Source organism: Impatiens glandulifera, chromosome 1 (assembly GCF_907164915.1).
Source record: "Impatiens glandulifera chromosome 1, dImpGla2.1, whole genome shotgun sequence".
Classification (NCBI taxonomy): Eukaryota; Viridiplantae; Streptophyta; class Magnoliopsida; order Ericales; family Balsaminaceae; genus Impatiens; species Impatiens glandulifera.
In genome coordinates, this window is record NC_061862.1 from 122147453 (window position 1) to 122172991 (window position 25539).

At 31.8% G+C, this 25539-nt stretch overlaps 1 protein-coding gene across 1 annotated transcript; it reads left to right on the forward strand.

Moving 5' to 3' along the window:
- Positions 1–942: 942 nt before the first annotated feature.
- On the forward strand, positions 943–3130 carry LOC124921362. Its single transcript, XM_047462016.1, has 3 exons — positions 943–1134; positions 1218–1609; positions 1739–3130. The coding sequence occupies exons 1-3, from the start codon at positions 1063–1065 to the stop codon at positions 2943–2945; spliced, it is 1671 nt and encodes a 556-aa protein (XP_047317972.1). The 5' UTR covers positions 943–1062; the 3' UTR covers positions 2946–3130.
- The last annotated feature ends 22409 nt before the right edge of the window (positions 3131–25539 follow it).

Genomic DNA, 25539 nt, shown 5'->3' on the forward strand with positions numbered 1-25539 from the left:
AAACATTATTTCACTACTCTCTTATAATCATATAATTTAAATCATTAGCTAATATATTAAAATACCCTTTATTATAAATTATTTTTTTTATATACTTTGTAACTCTTTTTAACCATAAATAATTATTATATTCTCAAAATTATCGATAAATATTATTTTTTTCGTAATCTATATATAATGATGCTTAATTTTTAAAGTGTCCGGATTGCCGGGTCGAGAGCTGTGGTTAATTTGGATATATGTAAGAGTAAATGGATACTTTGGTCGAATTGTGGGTTGACCCGTTTATAAACTTAAAACGGTTAAAAATAAAATTAAAAATGCTATAGGTATGATTCGAACTTGCAACCTAACAAAACAAGTACAACCTTTTAAGCAACTAGGCTAATAACACTTTATATTTTAAATTCAACCCATAATTTGATAAACGCGTGACATTTTAACAATATAAGTTCAACTTTTTAACTAACTAATCTATATATATAATGATGCTTAATTTTTAAAGTGTCTGAATTGTTCGAGAGCTGTAGTTAATTTGGATATATGTGAAAGTAAATGGATACTTGGGTCGGATTATGGGTTGATCCGCCCCTAAAAATTTTACCGTAATATTTTTTTCACATTTTTTTATATTATCACTCGTATAAATGCACGAGATACATGCTAGTTTTTTAAATAACCCAATTCAAACAATGTATTAATATCTCTCAAACATGAAAATATTTAATAATTAGATTAATTTTTAAAATCCCAATTATAAAATAAAGTCAAAACCTTTTTGGTCCAACCCATAAATAAATGTAGTATTTTCCCAAAAACAATTAACACTGTATAATCCAGTTAGAAATAAATGATAATAAGTTGTGTGACCCACCAAATGCTGATGTGTGTGCTAAAGCTTCCACTTCCCCATAACCAATAAATCAAACTAGGCTTCACTCTCTTCTCTCTCTCTAAATTTCTATTAACTCTCGTTCCTCTCATACTCTCTCTTGCTTATTTCTGTTTTCCCTCACAGGGAAAATGGAATGGTGAGAAAATACGAACCTTTCACAGCAATTCATGGCTACTTCTTCTTCTTCGTGTCCGGAGAGAAGAGAGAAGAAGCATTGGTGGTGGCTTAGCAAACACAAGGTATGTCAATCATTCTGTTTTCCTGATCGATGTGTTTCCGACTGTTGTATTTGATTTGATTTGATTTCCGTATCAACAAACAGATCGCTGAAAATTATGTGAGAGAAGCCAGATGCCTAATCGCGACATGGAACCACACCGACATTGCGTTGGCCATAAACATTCTCGATTCGGCTCTTCTTCTCTCTCCTACTCTCGATCTAGCGATGGAACTCAAAGCACGATCTCTGATTTATCTTCGCCGTTTTAAGGAAATCGCTGATATGCTTCAGGACTACATTCCCAGTCTGAGCCTCAGATTCGACGAGGATGATGACTCCTCAATGTCCTCCGGAACCGGAACCGGAACCACATCTTCGCCTCCGCACACCGATCAATCGTTATTCAAGTGCTTCTCAATCTCGGATTTGAAGAAAAATAAGATTTTCACCAGTCTGTCGAATAAGCGCGGCGGCAGCAAGGAAGGACAATGGAGGTAACTGAATAATGATATCTTCAACCGACTTCATCAGGCATTCTCCTTCATCAAAACCTAACTAAGATCTCTTCAAATTGCATGTAAATCTCTTTCTCAATGTATTATAACTGATTCATGTTGTTGCAGGTATTTAGTTTTGGGACAGGCATGTTTTCACTTGGGACTAATGGAAGACGCTATGTTACTCCTCCTTACCGGAAAACGTCTAGCCGCAGAAGCGTTCCGTCAAGAGAGCATTTCCTGGACGGAAGACAACTTCTATCTATCCGTATTACAAACCTATGATGGCAAACAGAAGCCGCCATTACCACCGAAGACAGAATCCGAAACTATTTCCCAGCTTCTTTCAAACGTAAAGTTCCTGATCCGCCGCAAGACGGCCGCCGTCGCTGCCCTTCACGCCGGATTACACTCAGAAGCCGTCCGTCACTTGACAAAGCTAGTTGAAGGTCGCCGCAATGCGCCACAAGGGTTCTTAATCCTCGTAGAGTGTTACGTTCACAGGGCTTCTGCCTACAAGTCGCTTGGTAGAATCGCAGAAGCAATTGCAGATTGTAATAAAGCCCTAGCATTGGATCCTACATCCATGGAAGCATTAAGCATAAGAGCTTCTCTATTCGAAACGATTGGATGCTTCATTGAAAGTCTACAAGATCTTGAACAGATGAAACTGCTTTACAATTCAATTCTGAGTGATGGACGTCTTCCCGGACCTGCTTGGAAGCCACAAACGGTTCAATGCAGAGAAGTCATAGGAAGGGTATGTTGTTTAACCACGAAAATACAAAAATTGAAACAGAGAGGAGTTTCGTCGGTGGGAGAAAGTGGGAATATTGTGGATTACAATGTGTTGATGGGATTGAGAAGAGATGGGTGTTCACGGTCGGAGATAGAGAGAGCCCAGTTGCTGCTATCGCTGCGGCACAAGCCTGAGAAGGCGATTGGGTTTTTAGACAGGGTGGAGCTTGGGGAAGAAGGAGATATGGAGTCTGTTAGGGATAGAGCAAAAACATCGGCTTTGTGGCTTTACAGGTTGATTCAAAAGGGATACAGTTCCTTAACAGAAGGGGAAGAAGAAGCAGCTATGAAGAAGAAGGAGAAAAACGGGACTAGTTGGTGCTTGCAACAGGCTTTAACTAGTGAAAATTCAGAACCAGAAAATTCAAGTCCTTTGCGAGAAGAAGGAGGAGGAGAAAGTAAGCAAATAATAATAATAACAAAACCTGGTCATACAATACAAACAGTAATGCAAGGTGGATTATGTAGGGACCTTGAGAATCTGATATCTGAAGCTGCTGGATTTAGCCATCCCTTTGAAACCTTGAGTTGCTGATGAATAAGTGAAACGGTTGTGGTTAAATTATGACAGTATTCTAGTCTACAAACAAGAAAAGAAAGGGGGATTTTTTTATTTTTATCAATGGTAGAGAAATTGACTCCGACCTGCATAAATATTACATATGAGATTATTGTCTATTTATTATTATATTGATTTGTACATGAAATTGGGTTTTTTTATTTTTAGCTGATAATCACTTTCTTTCAGTTTGTCGTACAGTCCTAGTCCTAAAGAAACTCCCACTAAATTACTCAATGATCCACAAAAGGAAAGAGTCCCAGAAAAACTACAAAAACCACAACAAATTACTGAGCCACAAAAGAAAATATTATTTTGTTCACATACCTTCCTGATTATATCATATTGTATATTTTATTTATCAAATTATTTAATTCATTATATAAAATACTAAAATATTTATTATTTTATTTATATATATCAACACTTTTTAAATCTTTTTATTAAAAAAATATTTTTATATTTTTTAAATTATTATTAATTATTTTTTTCTCTACAAATTATTTAAATAACCTCACAAAGCCTATATGGTAAATTATCACTTACAAATAACAATGACAACTACTACAAATGCCTCTAATTCTGATATCACAACACAAATTAACCTCCATAGGTTTCATTTGATTAGTTAAATAGTTTTAGTTAAAAGGTTCTATTTTTTATTGAAATATTTTTTTACTGGTTTAACTGGTAAACTAATATTAATTTAATTATATATTTATATTTTATAATTTATATTAGTTATTTTATAATGATTAGATATATTATAATATTTAATAATATATTAGTTATTTTTAAATTTAAATTATAATTTGTATAAAGTTGTTTTCAAAAAATAAATTATAATTTATATAATTTTTTAAAAAAAAATTAAAAATAACTGAAATAATTTCATTGAAATATATACAATTATTTTTTATATATTACAGTAATGTGGAATTATAATTTAAAAAACATATAATTATGATAAAATTTCTTTAAATATTTAATAATTAGTTTAAAAAAGAGAAGAGTAATAAGAGGAAGGAATTTAAGAGAGAAAATGTAGGAATGAATGTTTGTCACCATATCATAAGAAATGATAAAGGTGAACAAAATTGTTATTTTTTAGCGAATAAGATGTGGTCACGTCATTCCCATTCAAATTTCATCTCCCAATTATTTCTCTTTAAAAAATTCATAGTTAACCAACCCACCCGATAAAACCGTTACCAACATTGACCAGTTAACTAGTTGATAAAATAAAGAATAAAATTAGATTTAATTGAAACTGATTAATTGGTTAATTGTCCCCGATTAATCACCCTAATCAAAATGTTAACTAAGTTGCCCAAATCACTAAATTACTCAATGATCCAAAGAGGTTAATGATCCACAAGAGAGAAGAGTTACTATGAGCCCCACAAAAGGAAAGAGTAGAAAAACTCTCACCAAATTACTCAATGAGCCACAAAAGGAAAGATTATTTTATTATTCAAATTACGTAAATTGTGATTTTGAGTTATTTAAAAAAAAAAAAAATCAAATTATACATCATTTCACTTCTCTCTTCTCTTCATGGATCAAATCACTCAATTCATTTATCAAAATACTAAAATACATATTATTTAAAATTATTATTTTTTTATTTTATTTATATATATTAATACCAATTTATTTTAACTTTTTTTTATAAAAAACAAACATTCTCATATTTTTAAAATTATCACAAATTAATATTATTATCATTATTATTTTATCTCTAATTATTTAAATTAGCATGTATTCCGTGCATTTGCACGAGTAATAATATAAAAAACTGTAAAAAAATATTACGGTAAAAATGTTTATGGGCGGGTCAACCCACAATCCGACCCAAGTATCCATTTACTCTCACATATATATTCAAATTAATCACCGCTCTCGACCCGGCAATCCGGAAACTTTAAAAATTAAACATCTATATATATATATTAGTTAGTTAAAAAGTTGAACTTATATTGTTAAAATGTTCCGCGATCATCAAATTTGGTGTTCGAATTTAAAATAGAAAGTGTTATTAGCCTAGTTGGTTAAAATGTTATACTTGTTTTTGTTAGGTTCAAGTTCGAAGCATACCTATAACATTTTTAATTTTATTTTTAACTGTTTTAAGTTTATAGGCGGGTTAATCCATAATCGGACCCAAGTATCAATTTACTCTTACATATATATATATATATATCCAAATTAACCATAGCTCTCGACCCGGTAATCCGAACACTTTAAAAATGAAGCATCGTTATATATATATATAGATAACATCTCTCGAACAAAGTCTAATATGTAATCTATTATTGACAAATGACGTACTACCAAACAAGGCCAATGATGATTTAATACCTCAAATGCTTCACCTTCAGTCTCTCATTTCAGTATAGAACACAAATTAACCCTACAAACCATTCATTTATTTCTAAAACGTTGGACTTTGAAAAAATATTCCAACATATAGTTGATTGACTGGTTTTTCATTTTATTGGATAACTAGTTGTAACGGTGTTGGTTAAAAGATTATATTTTCGGTTAAATTATTATTTTACAGATTTAACAGGTAAATTAATAATAATTTAATTATATATTTATATTTTATAATTTATATTAGTTATTTTCTAATTATTAGATATATTATAATATTTAATAATATATTAGTTATTTTTAAATTTTAAATTATAATTTATATAGAGTTATTTTTAAATATAAATTATAATTTCTATAAAAAAAATAATTTTTTAAAAAAATTAACTGAAATAATTTCATTGAACTATGTAAAATTATTTTTATAATATTACAATAATATGGAATTATAATGTAAAAATATATAATTATGATACAATTTTTTTAAATATTTAATAATTAATTTAAAAAATAAATTTCTAGCTAGTTAACTACGGGAATAATAAAACCGTTATTAATACAGTTAACTAGTTTGTAAAATAAATGATAAAATTAGACTTAATTGAACCGATTAATCTAACTGATCGGTTGATCACTCTAACCAAAATCTTAACTAAGTTTAGTTGCCCACATCACTCAATCTCTCCCATCCTCCGAGATGTCAATAGAATACAAATCGGGAATAGGGAATAAAAATGAAATATCCATCTCAAGTTCAAAGATGGAGGATGGATAGGAGTTCATAACCGGTTCTGAAACTCTTACCTCATTCATGCATGAAAATAGCTTATATATAATAAAATTATTCTAGACAATATTTAGAACTTTTATACTCTCATACATCTTTTCTCTCTAATTTTAAGTTTAGTCCTCTTTTTTTTTATTATTTCAAGTTACAAAAGGTAAGATTGAGAAGATAAATATCATAATATTGGGGGTATTTAGGGTACCGTCGGATCAGATACTTAATATCCGAATTATAAAAAATGAAGATTGAATATGAGTGAGTACCTGTCTTGTCCAAATATATAACTATATCAATATAATCGATACGGGATGAATAACTACCACATTGTCTCACTAATTATAATTCATTATATTCATATAATTAATATATCTTCCAAATAAATGTTTGTCTCAATTAATATGTGATATTTCTTAATATACAATTACTGGAAGTTCATAATATGCAAACAACCTGTTAAAATATTTTGAAAAAGAGATTTTAAGAGAAAATGATATTTTATTATTGTTTTGATTATTATATACTTGAATTAAAAGTCTTAATATATTGATTATAAAATATTTGAAAAATCTTGTTAATCAATGTGAGAATTTTAATGTTTCACTAATAATTGATTTAAAATAAAAGATAAGAAAATAATGTAATTGATTGTCTAATAATATCTAATCAATATGGTGGAGGTTACACCACATAAATTTTAACATTCCCCATGATGTGTTGTCGGATTCCAAGCTTAGCTTGGAGTTGTTGGAACCTCTCTCCTGGAAGTACTTTTGTGAGAATGTCAGATAATGTTCCTCACAACGACATAACTCAAGTTGAATTTCCCTTTCTTCTATCACTTGTCGGATAAAATGATGTTTGAGTGTTATATGTCAAGTTCGACTATGGTTAATTGGATTCTTAGCCATAGCATTTGCAAACTTGTTGTCGCAATACATCATGACTCCTTCATTCAAATGATGACCGAGTTCAGCTAAAAAATTTCGAAGCCATATTGATTATGAAGTGGCTAGTGATGCTGAGACATACTCGGCTTCAGCGGATGATTGTGCAACCGTTTGTTGTTTCTTGAACATTGTTGAACGAAAAGAAAAAACAATATCCTGATGTGCTTTTCATATTGTCTAAGGATTCATCAAGATCACTATCACAAAAACCGACAAGGTTAAGTGCATGATTTTTCTGAAAGCTCAAACCGAGGTTGGTTGTTCCTTGGACATAGTGTAAGACACAATTTGCTACACTAAGGTGGAAATGACTCGGGCTCTGTATAAATCTTGAGAGTCGGCTTGCTGCATATATGAGATTAGGTCGGGTTGTTGTAAGATATAGCAGATTAACGATGTGGCTACAATAATGAGTGAGATATACTACTCTTCCATCTTCTTTCTTCAATTTCTCCCCCATAATTAGTGGTGTCGAGACGGGATTACACCTGAACAAGTTGAATTTCTTAAAAATCTTTTCTGCATACATCTTTTGGCAAATAAAGACGGTACCTTCTTCTTGGTAGATCTCCATGCCGAAGAAATTTTGAAGTAGACTCATATCGCTCATTTCATACTTTTGAGTCATGTCATCTTTGAACTCTTCGATCATCTTCTTGTTGTTTTTAGTGAAAATTCGTTCATCAACATGCATAGTGACTATAAGAATATCAATACCTTGTCTTTTGACATACAAGGTTGCTTCACTCTTACTCCTCTTGAATATGATTCAGTTGAAGTAGTTGTCGATCTCAGTATACCAAATGCGATGAGCTTGTTTTAGTCCATATAACGCCTTTTAGAGCTTGTAGACCTTATATTCTTTTCCTTTAAGAATGAAGCCTTGAAGTTGATCTGCATACACTTCTTCGTTTAGTTCGCAATTAATTTGACTTGATATCGAGCTAATAAAGCTTCTATCCTTTCATTCCTTTGCAAGAAGCGAATGCAATTATAGTTCGAATTGTGTCTAACAAAGCTACTAGGTCAAATGTCTCCCCGTAATCAATTCCTGATTGTTGAGAATAACCTTTCCCAACGAGTGTTACTTTATTCCTTGGAATGGATCCAACTGTGTTATGTTTGACTTTGTAGATACATTTGACACATATGACTTTACACTTTAAAACAACCTTAGAATCAAAAACTAAATTTTAGATCACAAACTATTTTGAACAAATTGATCACTATCCAGTTCAATTGATACCTTGATATGATGATCAACATGTTCCTGGGAGCTTTGTGAAGCTATCCAAGCTCTTAAATCAAAGAATCAAAGCTAAAAAATGAATTAAAAAAAACCTACACTTGGTGTTCTTGAGGGCTAAGGCTTGTTAGCCTAGGACCGAGAGATCCGACCGAAGATCCTCGGTACGGACCGAGACTAAGGTCGAGAAAATGAACCTAGGACCAATGTTCTTGAGCTAGGACCAAGACCTAGGACCGATGTTCTTGAGATAGAATCGAGAGATTTGACAGAGAATTCTTACATAGGACCGAGAGGTCTGACCTTGGGACCGAGAATCCCAAACCCTAGGATCGAGAGGTCCGACCTTGGGACCAAGAATCCCAAACTCTAGGAACGAGAGGTCCGACCTTAGGATTAAGAATCCCAAATCCTAGGATTGAGAGGTCCAACATTGAGACCGAGAGCTCACGTACCCAAGGCTGAAGGACTTACCAAATGGAGAATGCCAACAAAAAGTAAATCTCGAATAGGTGATTCCGACCGATAAAACTAAAAATAAAGAACAATGGATTGAAGTAAACGATAAAACAAGAAAATAAATTAGAGTAGAAGTCGATTTCATTACCTGTGGAAAGAGCAGTAGAGCGAAGAAGAGCGACGATCGGGAGAGGAGCAGCGACAGAGGGAAAGGAAAAGAGAGAAAAAAGAAAAGAGAGAAGAAAGAAAGAAGAAAACGCGTGTTATTTAACAGACTATGAGCGATGACATTGTCGTGTGCCATCGCTGATATTCATTTGAATATCAGCGACGACACACGACATTGTCGTTACTGATAATATAACTTATCAACGACGGTGATAGCATAATGTCGTCGTTGATAATCCTTAAAAAATGTGCCGAGAAAACCTGAATATCGGCGACGGTAACCGATAATGTTGTCGCTGATATTATAGTTTATCAACGACGACGATAGCATAATATCGTCGTTGATAATCTTTCCAAACATGTTGTGAGAAAATCATAAGTCTCTCTTTTGTAGCGACTATATTTATAACGAAAACCGTCGTTGATATTTTTTATCAGCGACGGTTCTTTTGTCACTGATAAAAAATATCATTGATGGCAAAGCAACGCTATCCCTGATATAGATCACTAATAACCCTTACTCCACTTGTGCTAGATCTTTGGCCAACAAGTCATTCTAAACAACCACCCCGAAGTTAGTGACAGAGTTGAAGACTCCACCTCGCTAAAGAATCGGACAACGACGATATCTAAAGCCTCACTCTCTGAAGCCTATAAAAGGAGCCCACTAACGACAAAGAAAAGGGAGAAGAAGATAGAGCCCCTTGAATCTCTAGAGATCTAGATTTAAGAACACCTCAAGTATTCTTTCAAATTTTCTTCTTGGAGTGACATTGAGTTGGAGAGTTAGCTAGAACTAAGTGATTTTGATTTGTTGTTCGAGTTCTTTGTCTTATGTTAGTTTTTTTAAATCTGATACGCTAAAAAAATTGAAAATAGAGGCCCAAATTTCAATTCTACCATTGCTTGGTCTGTGAACCCTCAGTCAAGCCTAGTGATCCGGTCTAGGGATGCAAATGAGCCAAGTCGCTCGCGAGCCGTTCGGTCAAAGCTCAACTTGAGCTTGACTATAACTGAGTTTGAGCTGGCTCATTTAATATTCGAGCCGAACTCGAGCTCATATAATGCTTGCTCGATGACTTGTCGAGCTTTTTTGAGCCTCATAATATATATTATATTTTTTTTATTTAATATAAAAACATAAAATAAAAGACAATATTTTTTTCTTCTATTTCTCTCTTCAAAGCCCATATGAAGGTATCAACATATTCTATATTCTAGGTGACTTTTCATTTCTTCTTCTTCACCATTTCTTTCACTCTTCATCTCTTCTTCTTTCACAATTTTTTTCACTCTTCACCTATTCTTTTTCTCCAGTCTTCACCTCTCATTCATTCTCAAGTGGCCTACATATAATTATAATTTTTTTTACTTCTATTATAGCTATTATTTTTGTTTTTTATTAACTTTCATTTATTTTTGTTTTAAGGAAATCCAACGACAACTAAGAAAAAAACTATTTTGCTGATTAACTCATTGGTAAGTCTTGTTCATGTTATGTTTATGTATTAGGAGAAACAATAGTAGAAATATAATAATTAATATATTTTATATAATATTGAAAGATATAAAAAATGATAATATATTATATATAATAAAAGTAAAATATATTAGGGATATAATAATGATGATATTATTATATATAATATTGAAAGAGATAAAATGGTTAATATATTATATATATATAATAAGAGTATATTATATATAACATTGAAGATAAAAAATGTTAATATATTATATATAATAAAATTAAATATTAGGGATATAATAATTAGTATATTACATATAATATTGAAATAAATAAAAAAAAGTTAATATATTTATATAATAAAAGAAGACTAAAATAAGTTTTTATTATTAATTTTTGGGAAGAATATCATATTTATAATTTTTCTTGTAAATATTTTTCATATTTACCATCTAACTTAAAATATATCATGTTAACACATAACTTTTAACATTGTTGTCAAATTTACACCCTAACGGACAGAATTTATAAACTCCGTTAATATATTGACAGGTGGATAACACATAGTATAATTAATTTGCCACGTCAATATCCAATTTTTTAAAACAGACCCAACTTCTATTCTCTCAGTCTTCTCTTCCACTCTATCTAACAGGAACCCACATCTTCATTTCAATTCGATCCATTTCTACTCAATCTTCACATTCTTGTTTCAGATTTCTTAATGAGTGATGATAATGTGAACAAATTCTTTTTATTCTCAGACATTCGCCACTATTTCTACTCAAACTTCACATTTCTGTTTTAGGTTTTTGACAATTGATGATTTTGTAAACTGGTTCTTCCTATTCCTGAGATGCCACTATTTTTATACAAATTTTACATCTGTTTTAGGTTTTTTGATGATTGATGATGATGTGAACCGGTTCTGTTTCAGGTTTCTTGATGATGGATGATGATATGAACTGGTTCTTTCTCTTCCTGTGATATCCGTCATTTCGCCCTGGTGGCGTCGTGGATTCCTTCTAGTCGTCGGGTAGCTGTTGATGCTTCCTATTAGAGACTATTTGTGTGTGCCAAGTCTACTGTCCAAGAGCCGTGACGGGCTTCTGTTCGTCTAGAACCGCGATAGGCTGTTGTTCGCCTTCTAGAGTTGCGACCTGTTCATATTCATTGAAAACAGGTTCTTCTACTTCCTTCTTGCATTTCAAATTACAATGAGGTAGGATTTCGGTCCTATCATTTTATTCACATCGCGAGGTGTGATTAGAATTATGAATTATGAATTATATCCATCATATTCGCTGCTTTGATCTTAGATTTAGTAATTCTCTATTATGTGATTCTGATACTAAAATATAGTAGATACTGTTACTATTCTGTTATGAAATTGGATAATTGTTAATGTGTTTTGTTACTTTTCTGAAGCTGGTTGTATTACAATATAATTTGATAATCAAATTCTAATTGTTAGCCCTTGTTGAAGTTGCATAGCGATTGTTGTGTAACTGATAGCCTTACCCGTTACCTGGCTATTAAGGTTTCTTGATGATTGATGATGATATGAACTGATTCTTTCTCTTCCTGTGATATTTGTCATTTGACCTGGTTGCCTTTCAGGTTTTGGTTGTTCTTTATTCTATTTTGATGATTGATGATAAGGTTTTTTAAATTAAAATCTATTTTTTTGCAGACTATAAATTAGATAATACTTTTCAAAGGAGATTTAGTTGTTAGTTGTTGAAATTTTGTTTCCGTCGTAGCCCTAATTCAAGAATTCACCTCATCTAGTCGTCAATATGGACAGTGAAGAAAAAATGTATGTCTAGATTATTTTTAAAATTTTTCTACTACAGAATCGTATGTAGATAGAGTTGAAAAAAAAGTTTTGTCTACAAATTTGTATTTTAAACATTCATTTATGTTAACTTATAAATGTTTGTCCTTATTTGTATTTAGATTTAGAAGTTTTTATAAATTAACCAACTGAACACTATGAAGTAATCTCATTTCTATTATCATACTCTTATTAATCTGCATAATATCCCAATGAACTGAATTTCCAAAGATTACAAAATACAATATTATCACATAATAAGGAAAGTTAAGATCTCAATACAAATTAGTAGGATAATATGTAGATTAATAGAAATGAGATTAAGCCAAAATTCGATTCAAAGATTGGAAGTTCACAGTGTTTAGTTGGTTAATTTATAAATGTTTAACAATTATGATCGGTCCTTATGTTATATGTTAAATATAGGAAACATTCATTGCTAGTTGTCTTTTAAGTAAATCTGGACTTTAAACATTCATAATCGAACTGAAAGATTAATATGTAGACTCAATGAAGATAAAATAGTTTATGTAGATAGAGTTAGAAAGTGAAGAAGAAAATTCGTTCTTATTTGTATCTAGAGTTGAAGTTTTTAAATTAGAATCTACTTTTTTATACAATAAATTAGAATTAGAGAAGATTTTGGGATAAACAGTTACATTGTTTGGTCTATTTTAAGAAAGAATAATTCAAACATTATAGTCTATTTTTTAGGACACATTATTGTCTTTATCATTATAATTATTATGTTTGGGTATATATTGATATTTGAATTAAATGTATTTTTTATAGTTGGAACTATTATAAATTAATTATACATCATGGAGGAACACTTCATGTTAGTCCTAACGAAGCCATCAAATATGTTAATGGATTTAAAGTGGTTATATTTAAAACTGATTTGGATACATTGTGCATATGTGATATAATCGATGTTTCTTTGAAGGTTGGCTATAAAAGTATGGTCAATATTGAGTTATTTTATTGTATACCTGATCAAAATTTAAGAACAGGGCTTAAAGAGATCAAAGATGACAAGGACATATTATTAATGTCTTCATATTTAGTTGATTATAAAAAGATTGAAATCTACATAGTTCATGAGCTAAAAATTTTTGATTTTGATAATGAGGATTGCATGAGATATATTGATGGTGGGCCAAGTCATTTGTCAAAAGAAATCAATGTTGAAGCTAATGAAGAAGAATCTGATGTAGAAGTTGAAATAGTAGTAGAAGAAGATGTTGAAGTAGTCGTCGAAGAAGAAACTGAAGTAGAAGTTGAACATGAAGAAGGCAATGAACGTGAAGAACTTGTTTCAGAAGATAGTGATGAAGATTCTATGTATGCGCAACCAGCACATGATTCCGAAAATCCCAATGAAGAACAACAAAGTGATGATATGAGTGAAAATACTTATGATGATTCTGATTGTGGAAGCTTTATATATGAAGTTGGTGAAGAAGATATTAATTATGAACATTTTAATCTAGAGAACTTGGTTTATGAACCAATGAGAAAACCAAGTGGAAGACGTACTTATAATCCTAATGACAGTGGAAATACCAAGTTTATGGTTGGCATGACTTTTAAGTCTAAGAAAGATGTGAAAATTACAATAACAGAATATTGTTGTGAGAAAAAAGTTGCTTTAAAGTTAAGACATGCTAACAATAAAAGAATTAAGGCTATATGTAATAATGGTAAGTGCCCATGAGTAATGTGGATTAACAAAGATAAGACTTATAAGACTTGGATGATCAAGACTATTCAATTAGAACATACTTGTTATACAAATAATAAAATTGGCTTAGAAACGGCTCAGTTCATTGCATTGAAGTCTGAGAAGAGGATTAAAATAGATCTTACAATTACATTGAAAGTTCTCATGGAATTATGCAAGATAAAATTTAATGCCAAGGTTGCGAGAGCCAAAACTCTTGTTTTGCAGAAGTTAAAAGGTAATGGTTTGAGAGAGTACCAAAAGTTATTTAGCTATATTGAGGAGATAAAATTTAGCAATCCTGGGTCAAGTGCTGAGTTGAAATTAATAAGAGATGAAGAAACAAATGAGTTACAATTTTAAAGAATTTATGTATGCTTGGATGCAGTGAAGAAGGGTTGGTTAGCTGGTTGTAGACCTATAACTGGAGTGGACGACTATTTTTTGAAAACTGTTTTTAATGGTCAATTGTTATGTGCAGTTGGTTGAGATACGAATAATCGGATGTACCCTATTGCATGGGATGTGGTTGAAACGTAGAGTAAAGACTCGTGGTGTTGTTTATTTTTATCTTTTATCCAAAGACATTGGATCCCATTTTTTTGATGGTTTTGGTTTAACTATTATGTCGGACATGCAAAAGGTAACCATTTGATCTAATTTTTTAAATCAGAAATATTATTTTACATTTTATTTTAATACATAAATTATTTATGGTTTTCTATAATTACAGAGATTAATAGCGGCGGTCAAAATTGTTTTTCCAGAATTGGAGCACAGGTTTTGTGCAAGACATTGGTATGCCAATTGGTCTAGAAAATTTAGAGGTGATGACCTCAAAATGCAGTTTTGGAATTGTGCAAGATCAACATATCCTGAAAAATTAGATGCTAATATTCTAAAATTGAATACTTTAATGGATAGTGTTGCTGCTAAAGTTATTTCTGTACCAGAAAAAACATGGATGAAGGCATTTCGACATGAGACAATGAAATGTGATATTGTTGAGAACAATATGTGCGGGAGTTTTAACTCTAGTATCCTTGTTGCTAGAGAGAAATATATTTGCACTATATTGGATTTGATAAGGAGGGATGTCATGAACATGAGAATTAAGAATCGCATATTAGTGCATATTAGGCCAAAGAATTGCTTGAAGTTAGTAAATCTCAACATCATGAATATCACATATTCTTGTGTGGTGGTAAGGGTTATGAAATAACCTAAGGTAACCATAGACATACCGTTGATCTTTTCAACGAAAGATTCTTTTATCGACTATGGAATATAAGTGGCATTCCGTGTGCTCATGATGTTCGAGCAATTAATCATGCTAATAATGGCACTTTAGAAGATTATGTTTCTCATTGGTACAAGAACGATGCATACTTGAAAACATATTTATTTGATGTAAATCTCTTGAGGGGAGACGAGTTTTGGCATAGTGATTGTAACTTAAAAATTTTACCGCCAAAAGTGGGAAGATCAGCTGGTATGCCTAAAAAGAATAGAAGACATGCTCCTGAAGAACCTAAATCCCATGGAAAATGTCTAAAAGAGGTATATTAATGCACTGCACTAAATGTGGACAAATAGGCCACAAAAAGAGAGGATGTAAAAAAGAAAATGGTGGTGGCATAGCCAATGCTTTGCCAAGAAAAAATACAGGTAATTTAATGTTATGAATATAATATGCATTTTCTTGTCTTACTATATTAATTTGATAATAATATTACAAGAACATTTACACATAATTATAATGCTGTAAATACATCTATACATAGTAATGATGGTGTAGGTACATCCATGATAATGAAGGTATAACTATTAAAGTTAGTTTTATGGTGAAAGATTGAATATTTGCATGATTTATATGATATGTAGTGAATATATATATATATTTATTTTATACTTTCAAATTTTGTTTTGATCTAAGTTACTTTAATCTATATTTTTCTTGTTCTTACTATATTAATCTTATGATGATGGTATAAAAACATTTACACAGAGATATAATAGTGTAGACACATCTATATAAAATTATGATGGTGCAAATATATCCACATAGGTCTATGAAGCTGGAGGTACAACTTTAAAGTTATTTTTATGGAGAAAGAATGAATATATGCATGGTCTATTTGATATGCTGTGAAAAAATTTTCTTGTTAATCTCATACTTTCAAAGGTTTTGTTTTAATGTGCATTTGTTGTTTTAATCTATAATTTTCTTGTCCTTATTGAATTAATCTAAAAATGATTGTGTTGATACATTTGAACAAGACATTGTAAATGGTGGCATAACTAATACTCCTCAAAACAAAATACAGGTTTATCTTGTTTACCTTAATTTGCATTGTTTGCATAGCTATTACAATTGGTTTTATGGTGAAAAAATGATTGCTTGTATTGTTACAAATGAGAATTTTACATAGTAAATAAAATTATATATGTGATTTGCAGTAAAAATATATTCTTGTTGGGTTGATATTTTGTGTTGAATTATAAGAATATTTACACATATTTATAATGGTGCAGGTACGTCCCCACAAGACTTGTCAAGACGAGAAAAAGAAGGAAGAAGTACAACCTCACATAATGTTGGAAGAGGAAACACATTGTTACTAGGTGTGGAAAGAGGAGGTACAACTTTACTAGGTGTCGGAAGAGGTTGAGGTCGAGAAAATGGAACAGTTGTAATTGGTGCAAAGAACTTACAACATGGTATTAGGCCACCAAGATTAATGTGGAGAGGTAACGAAGCACTCTCAACTAGACAATTACAAGAAAAGGACGAGAAGAAAATGAAATTGTATGGTCAAAGTAGTTCAATTTTTGGAAAAGAATAGTTTGGGCTGATGGATTTGACGATAACTTACATGCGATGATTATTTTTTGTTATAACTTATGTTGGATGAAATAGATTGCTATATTTTGTAAGTATCTCGATGGAGTTTATTTAAGTGTCTACATACTAGATTATTATATTTTGTAAGCGTCTATATGTTTATTATATAAAATAAGCTTATAAGATCGCATTTTGTAAGCGTCTATATGTTTATTATATAAAATAAGCTAATGAATCAATGAATTAGGGATTAACTGTTTATTAAAGTATTGGTTTTGTTGTGGCGTTAAGTATTTGTTAAAGTAATGAAGTAGAGATTAAGTGATTGTTACAGTTTTGGTGGAACGAAGTATTTGTTAAAGTATTGAAAAGTGGATAATTTTTTAAAAAATAGTAGAATTAATTGATGAATATTCTAAATATTAAAATCATGAAATTGAGAGGAAATACATGGATCATTGTTTACTTAAAATATGATATTGAAGTGTAATGTCTAATTTTTATTTGTATTATTTCGTTTCCTATATAATTTACTTAGAATACATTAAATAAAAACATTAGAAAACATTGAATACATACATTAAGTAATAAAATAAACTCCAACAAATAACCCATAAATTCAAATCACAAATCTTATTGATCGTATAGTTTTAACTAATGTGGAGTTCATCACAAATTTTGCAATGTTACATATTTCTATTTTTATTCTATTACAATACTAAGTAAACTTTAAACATCAAATGTACTTTGCATAAAAGAAATAAAAAATATTTGACAAATTCCATCTTCACTTCAATCTCTAATAAGTGATATTCTTCAATTTATTCACTTTAGTGGAGATCACCTGCAATTCATTCTCCAATTGCTTCAATTTGACTGAGATCGATTGTAACTCATTTATCAACTCAAGTTCCTTAATACTATTTTCATGTTCAGACGTTATTATCAAATCAATATATACCCATCTAGACATACCTTTCTTCTTCAATATCCATATTGACGACTAGCTGAGGTGAAGTCTTGGATTAGGGCTACGACGGAAATAAAATTTCAACAAATAACAACTAAATATCCTTTGAAAAGTATTATCTAATTTACCGTCTGTAAAAAATAGATTTTAATTTAAAAAACCTTATCATCAATCATCAAAATAGAATAAAGAACAATAAAAACCTAGCATGCAACCAGGTGAAATGACGAATATTAGGGGAAGAAAAAGAACCAATTCACATCATCATCAGTCATCAAGAAACCTGAATAGCCAGATAACAGGTAAGGCTATCAGTTACACAGCAATCCCTATGCAACTTCAATAATGGCTAACAATTAGAATTGGATTATCAGATTATGTTGTAATACAACCAACTTTAGAAAATAGTAAGAAAACATTGGAAATTATCCAATTTCAGAACATAATAGTAACAATATCTGCTATATTTCAGTATCAGAATCACTTAATAGAGAATTACTAAATCCAAGATCAAAGCAGCGAATAGGATGAATATAATTCATAATTCCAAGCGCACATCGCGTTGTGAATAAAATGATAGGACCGAAATCCTACCTCACTGTAATTTGAAATGCACGAAGGAAATAGAAGAACCCATTTTCAATGAATACGAACAAGTCATGACTCCAGAAGGCGAACAACAGCCTGTTGTGATTCTAGACGAACAGAAGCCCGTCTCATCTCTTGCACAACAGACTTGGCACACATAGATAATCTCTAATAGGAAGCATTAACATCTACCCGATGACCAGAAGGAATCCACGACGCCACTAGGGCAAAATGACGGATATCACAGGAAGAGAAAGAACTAGTTCATATCATCATCAATCATCAAGAAACCTGAAATAAACCGGTTCACATCATCATCGATCATCAAGAAACCTAAAACAAATGTGAAATTTTCATAAAAGTAGTGGCGTCGTAGGAATAGGAAGAACCAGTTCACATAATCATCAATTATCAAAAACCTAAAATATAAATGTGAAGTTTGAGTAGAAATGGTGGCGAATGTCCGGGAATAAGAAGAATTTGTGATTGAGTAGAACTGGATTGGATTGAAATGAGAGACTAAGAGATTGAAGGTTTGGGTTTCTATTAGATAGAGTGGAAGAGAAGAGAAGTTGGGTCTGTTTTACAAAAATGGATATTGACGTGGCAAATTAATTATACTATGTGTTATCCACATGTCAAAATATTATCTGAGTTTATAAATTCCGTCCATTAGGGTGTAAATTTGACAACAATGTTAAAGGTTAGGTGTTAAAATGATATATTTTAAGTTAGATGATAAATATTAAAAATATTTACAAGGAAAGTTATAAATATGATATTCTTTCCATTAATTTTTTATGTTACTGAATTTTAGCACATATTTAATTGATTTTTAACTTTTTCAGAAAGAGAAATATATAAAGATTTTTTTTTGTCTGTATCTACCTTTTAATGTAAGTTAAATTTTAGTTATTTGTTTTAACATTTATTTTTTATATTAATTATTTTTAAGCTTAAACATTTTATATTATTAAATGCTGGTAGTTGTATGTGTGCTATGATTGAAAAACATGCGTTAAAAAAGATTAATATATTGAATATCAAACAATTTATATAGTTTTGTTTTTGTACTTTGATTTTGGAATTTAATGTTTTAAAATTTTGATTAGTAATGGTGGTTTAATATTTTGGACTATCATATTTCGGAATTTTGAATATTTATGATTGTTTTATATTTCATTTTGAAATATCATGTTTTAAATGTTGAATAGTTATGAAAGTTTATTTTCATTTTAAAAATAAATTTGGTTTGAGTTCGAGTTCGAGCTCAAGCTTGAGCTTGAAAATTTAATTTTAGTTCAAACTTTTTGAGTCGAGCTGAACTTGTAAGTAAATAATCGAGTCAAGCTCGAGCTCAAATTTCTAAACTCGTTTGAGCTCGAGTTCGAGTCGAGCTAATTAATACTAAATTTAGTCGAGCTCAAGCTGGTTTGAGCTCGGCTCGGCTCATTTGCAACCATAATCTGGCGCAATGCCTTTAGGTCCATTCTTGTTTATTTTATTTTATTATATAATATTTATTATTACTTAATTAAATAATTACTTAAATGGTTGAAAAACTCAAAATTAATTAAGAAAGTGATTTTTTTTGAAAATTAAAATTTATTATTTAATTAATAACTTGTTTGGTCATGGTTTTTACATTTATTTTGGGGCTCCAAAACTCTAAAAATAACTTTATATATATGTATATCATGTATATATTTCTATACTTACAATTATAAATTAATATTTTAATTTATACCTATTAAAATTCTAATTGTCTATGTTTAATATGATTAGAAAAATGTCTCACATGATTATTAGGCCTATGATTTAAATATTTTTTATAATCTTTTTATTTTAATGTATTCATGTATATAATTCAATGATCTTCATGCTTTGTTTAGTGATTAATGATTAGGAATGATTAACATGATTATTATATCAAAATGTTATATTCTTGGAAATTTATGGTGTGTCTTGTATAATGATTTATGTTACATACATCCTTAGCATTAAGACTTAGTAGGGTAGAGTACAAAATTTCAAATATGTAAAAGGTAAAGTGTAATAATATTTTTTTAAAAGCCAAAATTGTTAAAGTAGAGACATACGGGGTGCTTTGGGACATGGTGCTTTTAGTCCTTTCCCACACATCACAAGCACCGAACTCATAAAAGAATCTTTAATTAAAGCGTGCATACGCATCAATTATTTTCCTAATTTTAAAAAATTAGGTGGCGACTCAATAGTCGTGAGGTTATTCTTAATCGAAAAAGTTAAAAAGACCTATGTCAATCTCCTATTAAAATCCCAGTCTCAGACGAGATTCGATGGGAATGTTATGTATGGGTTGACTATAAATTCAATGTTTTTATCGTTTTATTTTTCGATATAATTAAAAGAATCAATTCCCCACGTAAAAATTGATAAAAGAGTAGTTTAAATGAAGTTAGATCTAAATCAAAGTTAAACGGTTTTTATCGTGTACAATTTTCTAGCAACTCTGTTGTGGACATTCAATGCTTAGCTTGAAAAAACAATTTTGGTCAATTTAGAAATTTATTTTACACTTTAATGTTATCCCCCATAAAAAGATTTTGTTTTCTTAATGTGCATGAGCTATGGGGCTCCAATGTGAAGATAGTATAAGGTATACATCGTTGGACGAAGCCTATACATCTATTGGTTGCATGTCAGGGTAGTCAATATGGATGACACCCTCAACCCAAGCCAAAAAGGCTTGTGCGATTTGTGAGTTGAGAAAAACCAAAGAAAAACCATACACTAACTCTATCATCTTTTCAAATATCCCCTACTCTTGAAAACGAGTATTTTGAAGCAGAGGTGATGGGAAATGTCCATATTGGAGACCAACTTTAGATAAAAGCCAAAAAATCATTTCTACCAAGTCGTTGACTTGTCGTGCCCAAGAAACAAAACCACGTCGAAGAGCCTATTATGTGTCTACTATATATATTAAATACATGTATGCATATAGATGAGATAGTCGTCCAAAAGTATGTTCTAAAATTCGTTTGAAAATAAAAGAAAAATTAAAATGCCTAACCTAACGAGTTGTTGTTTTGAGTCTTTGTTACATAAATATAAGATCGTTAGCCATGCAAACTAGGAGATTCAAGTTCTATTTACGAGGTAAGCAAGCTCACTAAAGAAGGCTAACAATTTGGGGAATATTATGAAGAAAACAACACAAAATCAGGCCAAAGCTAGAAACAAAGGAAAAAAATAAACAATGAAGAACTAAAAATAAATCATTTCTTATGTTATTTCTCTTTTGAGTTATTAATGTTTATCTCACATCGAAATACAACACGTTTTAAAATGAATCGAAAATTGGCCGTGTTAGCAAAGAAGTCAACAATAGTAGAGGGTTGACCGAGTATTATTAACCGCGAAAACCTTCGTTTGATATTAACTTTATCAGTAAGAATAATTAAAATTAGAAGTGATAGGGGTACTGAGTTCACTAACGGGACTCTATCTTCTTACCTTGAGGAGTCTGGTATTATATACGTTTTGTCTAGTGCCAAAACTCCACATCAAAATGGCTTGGCTAAAAGGAGAAACAGAACCCTTAAGGAGGCGGCTAGATCAATGATAGCCGACTCCGGAGTGTCTCAATAGCTTTGGGAAGAGTCTATTAACACAACATATCATACTCAAAATCGGTCAATGATTAATTAGAGATTTAATAAGACACCTTATAAAATTTACCATGGAAAAGCTCCTAATGTCCTCTATTTTAGGATCTTTGACTGTAAGTGTTACATTCATAATAATAGAAAGAATTATTTCACTACTTTTGATGCCAAATCCGATATTGGTATTATGTTATGATATTCTTCAATTAGTAAAGCTTATAGTGTGTATAATATGAAAACTTTAACTGTTGAAAAATCATCCCATGTTGTGTTTGATGAGTCTGTCGAAAGTAATACCTCTATGTCCATTGATTTGTCTAACAGAATGGAGGATATCACTCTCCAATCTAATAGCAAAGATGAAGTCCAGGTCACCCGAAATATTGCTTTTAACTAGACGACTAAGAATGTTGAAGCTTGACAAGACCAGACTGCATCCCAACAGGAAGTAGATAGTCTGGATAATGCTGAACATACCGGTCGGTCAAATCTTGAACAGCCAACCAGTCGGTCAAATCTTGATCAAATAACCGGTCAGTTAGAAAATGTTTCGGGACCAAATTTCAAATGGAACAGAAATCATCATCCTGAGCTTATAATAAGTGGTTGCGCCTCTTAAGACCAGACATCAGTTGTTAGATTAGTATGCGAACTCTACTTTCATCTCACAGATTGAACTTAAGAAAGTTGACGAAGCATTGCTTGATCCAAATTTGATTCTTGCAATGAAAGAGGAGCTAAACCAGTTAAAAAGAAACAAAGTATGACATTTGGTTCCAAGACCATCTAATCATTTTTCATTGGAACCAGATGAGTCATTCGCAACAAACTTAATGAAGATGGTATGGTTACGAGGAACAATGCTAGATTAGTTATCCAAGGCTATAGACAGGAAGAAGGCATTGACTTCAAGGAGTCTTTCGCTCATGTCACCAGACTTGAGACCATTCGAATCTTTATGGCATTTACTGCTTTCAAAAACTTCAAGGTTTTACAAATGGATTTTAAGAGAGCTTTTCTTAATAGAATAATTAATGAGGAGGTCTATGTAGAGTAACCTCCCGAATTTAAAAATCCCACCTTGATTAACCATGTTTTTAGACTAGATAAAGCATTGTATGGGCTTAAATAGGCTCCTAGAGCCTGATATGATACTCTAACTAAATTCATATTTTATCATGACTTCACCATACGCTCAGTTGATAAAACATTGTTCAAATTTGTCAAAGATTCTATATGTTGAAGACATTATTTTTGGGTCAACTAAACCCAAGCTATGTGAGAAGTTTTATAAGATGATGACAGATAAATTTGAGATGAGCATGATGGGGGAGTTAAGCTTCTACTTGGTCCTTTAAGTTCGTCAACTTGATGGAGGCACCTTTATCAACCAGGCGAAGTACACAAAGGAAATGATGAAGAAGTTCGGCATTGAGAGTTGCTCTACTGCCTTTACACCCATGAGCTCATCGATCAAACTTGATAAAGATGAAGATGGTCAAAGCGTTGAAATTATTGTCTATCATGGGATCATCGGATCTTTGCTCTATCTAACAGAAAGAAGGCCAGATATCCTCTTCGTTGTTGGTGTTTGTGGGAGATTTCAGGCTAATCCTAAACAATCCCATTATGTATCTGCTAAAAAATTTCTAAAATATCTTAAGGGTACTTAAAATGTGGGACCGTGGTATCCGAAGGATCCAAATTTAATTTGATTAGCTACTCTAATGCAGACTATGCAGGTTGTAAGGTGGACATAAAGAGCACCAGTGGAACATGTCAATTCCTTGGTGATCGTCTTGTCTCATGGTATAGTAAGAAACAGACTTCCAAAGTAACCTCAATGGCTAAAGCTGAGTATCTAGCTGCTGAGAGTTGTTGTGCTTAGTTACTGTGGATTCAACAAAAACTGAAGGACTTCGGTATCTAGACCGAGGAGTTGCCTATTTTCTATGACAACACCAGCGCCATAGCCATAACCTAAAATCAGGTGTTGCATTCAAGGACCAAGAACATAGACATCAGGAACCATTTAATATGAGATTATGTGGCGCATAAGCATATCCGACTGGAATATGTCTCAACCGATCAACAAGTGGCCGACATCTTCAACAAGCCTGATAGGATCGGTGTAATCAATAGAGATGGGGGCCTAACTATTGATGACAACTTATGGAAAACGGTTTGATAGAAATCTTGTTAGGGATTAATATCACTTTCTATTCTTCACAAACCCTTGCAAACTCTTGAAGCGATTCAAGTGCGGAAACGTTTGCTCAGATTTGAAGTTACGAACCAATAAGAGAATGAAAGATAAAATGAAAAAGACACATCAAGTTGTTTATGGATGTTCAGAGCAAACTCTCATACGTCACCCCTTCTTCCAACCACCAGAAGGATTCACTATACTTCTTTGAATTAAATACAGTTTACTGGCTAGCTAACTGTTGAACAGAACAGACTATGTTCAACTTACAATATGTTTAAAAATATCACTCAGCTAGACAATGTTCTCGATTCTATCTCTCTCTTGAAGATGATGTACAAGATTAGTAAGAAAGTGAGCAAGTAGACAGTAATTCGTGAGATAGTGCCAAAAACCAGCAGCTCGTCCATTACCCTTGAGAATCTTTATATAGAAGACATGCACAACGGTCGAATCTTCTGCATTGACACGTGACGAGCATCTATTGGAAAGACACCCATAGTACAAGTGTACATCAGGATCTGTGCACAAGGATCGTGACCGTACCAATTTGGTAGTGCGCCAAACATTCTTCTAGACGTGTCATGCAAAGAACAAGTAGTGGAAAGAATATTTATTTATATGACATTCATTCATTGGATGCAACTAACTATCGTACTGAACTGCACGGATCAATGGAGCAAGAGTAGCGAACATCTAGTTGATCGAGGGTAGACGCATGCTAACTTCAAGCAGCTGCTGAAGCGAGGCATTTGACGTGCTCCATTAGACCGCCAACTCTAAGGAAGTTAGACGCCCACGTCTAATAGCGAGATCCATTAGACCACTAAGTTTAAGGAAGTTAGACGCCCACGTCTAATAGCGAGATCCATTAGACCACCAAGTTTAATGGAGTTAGATGGTACGTCTAACTACGTTTCACTTCATGCTTGTCTAAAGGAGTTAGACGCCAGCATCTAACTTTCATCTGTTAGACTGCACGTCTAACTACGTATCTGTTAGACTGCACGTCTAACTACGTATCTGTTAGACTGCACGTCTAACTACGTATCTGTTAGACTACACATCTAACTACGTATCTTTTAAGACTGCACGTCTAACTTCGTATTTGTTAGACTACTCGTCTAACTACGCATCTGTTAGACTACACTTCTAACTATGTATCTGTTTGACTGCACGTCTAACTACGTATTTGTTAGACTGCACGTCTAACTACGTATCTGTTAGACTGCATGTCTAAATACGTATCTATTAGACTACACGTCTAACTATGTATCTGTTAGACTGCACGTCTAACTAC

Bases quoted from the DNA above. Each gene is read 5' to 3' on its own strand.
- LOC124921362 (XM_047462016.1), top strand. From the start codon at position 1,063: ATGGCTACTTCTTCTTCTTCGTGTCCGGAGAGAAGAGAGAAGAAGCAT. The intron at 1,135-1,217 runs GTATGTCAATCA...ATCAACAAACAG, and splicing joins GGTGGCTTAGCAAACACAAG to ATCGCTGAAAATTATGTGAG. The intron at 1,610-1,738 runs GTAACTGAATAA...ATGTTGTTGCAG, and splicing joins AGCAAGGAAGGACAATGGAG to GTATTTAGTTTTGGGACAGG.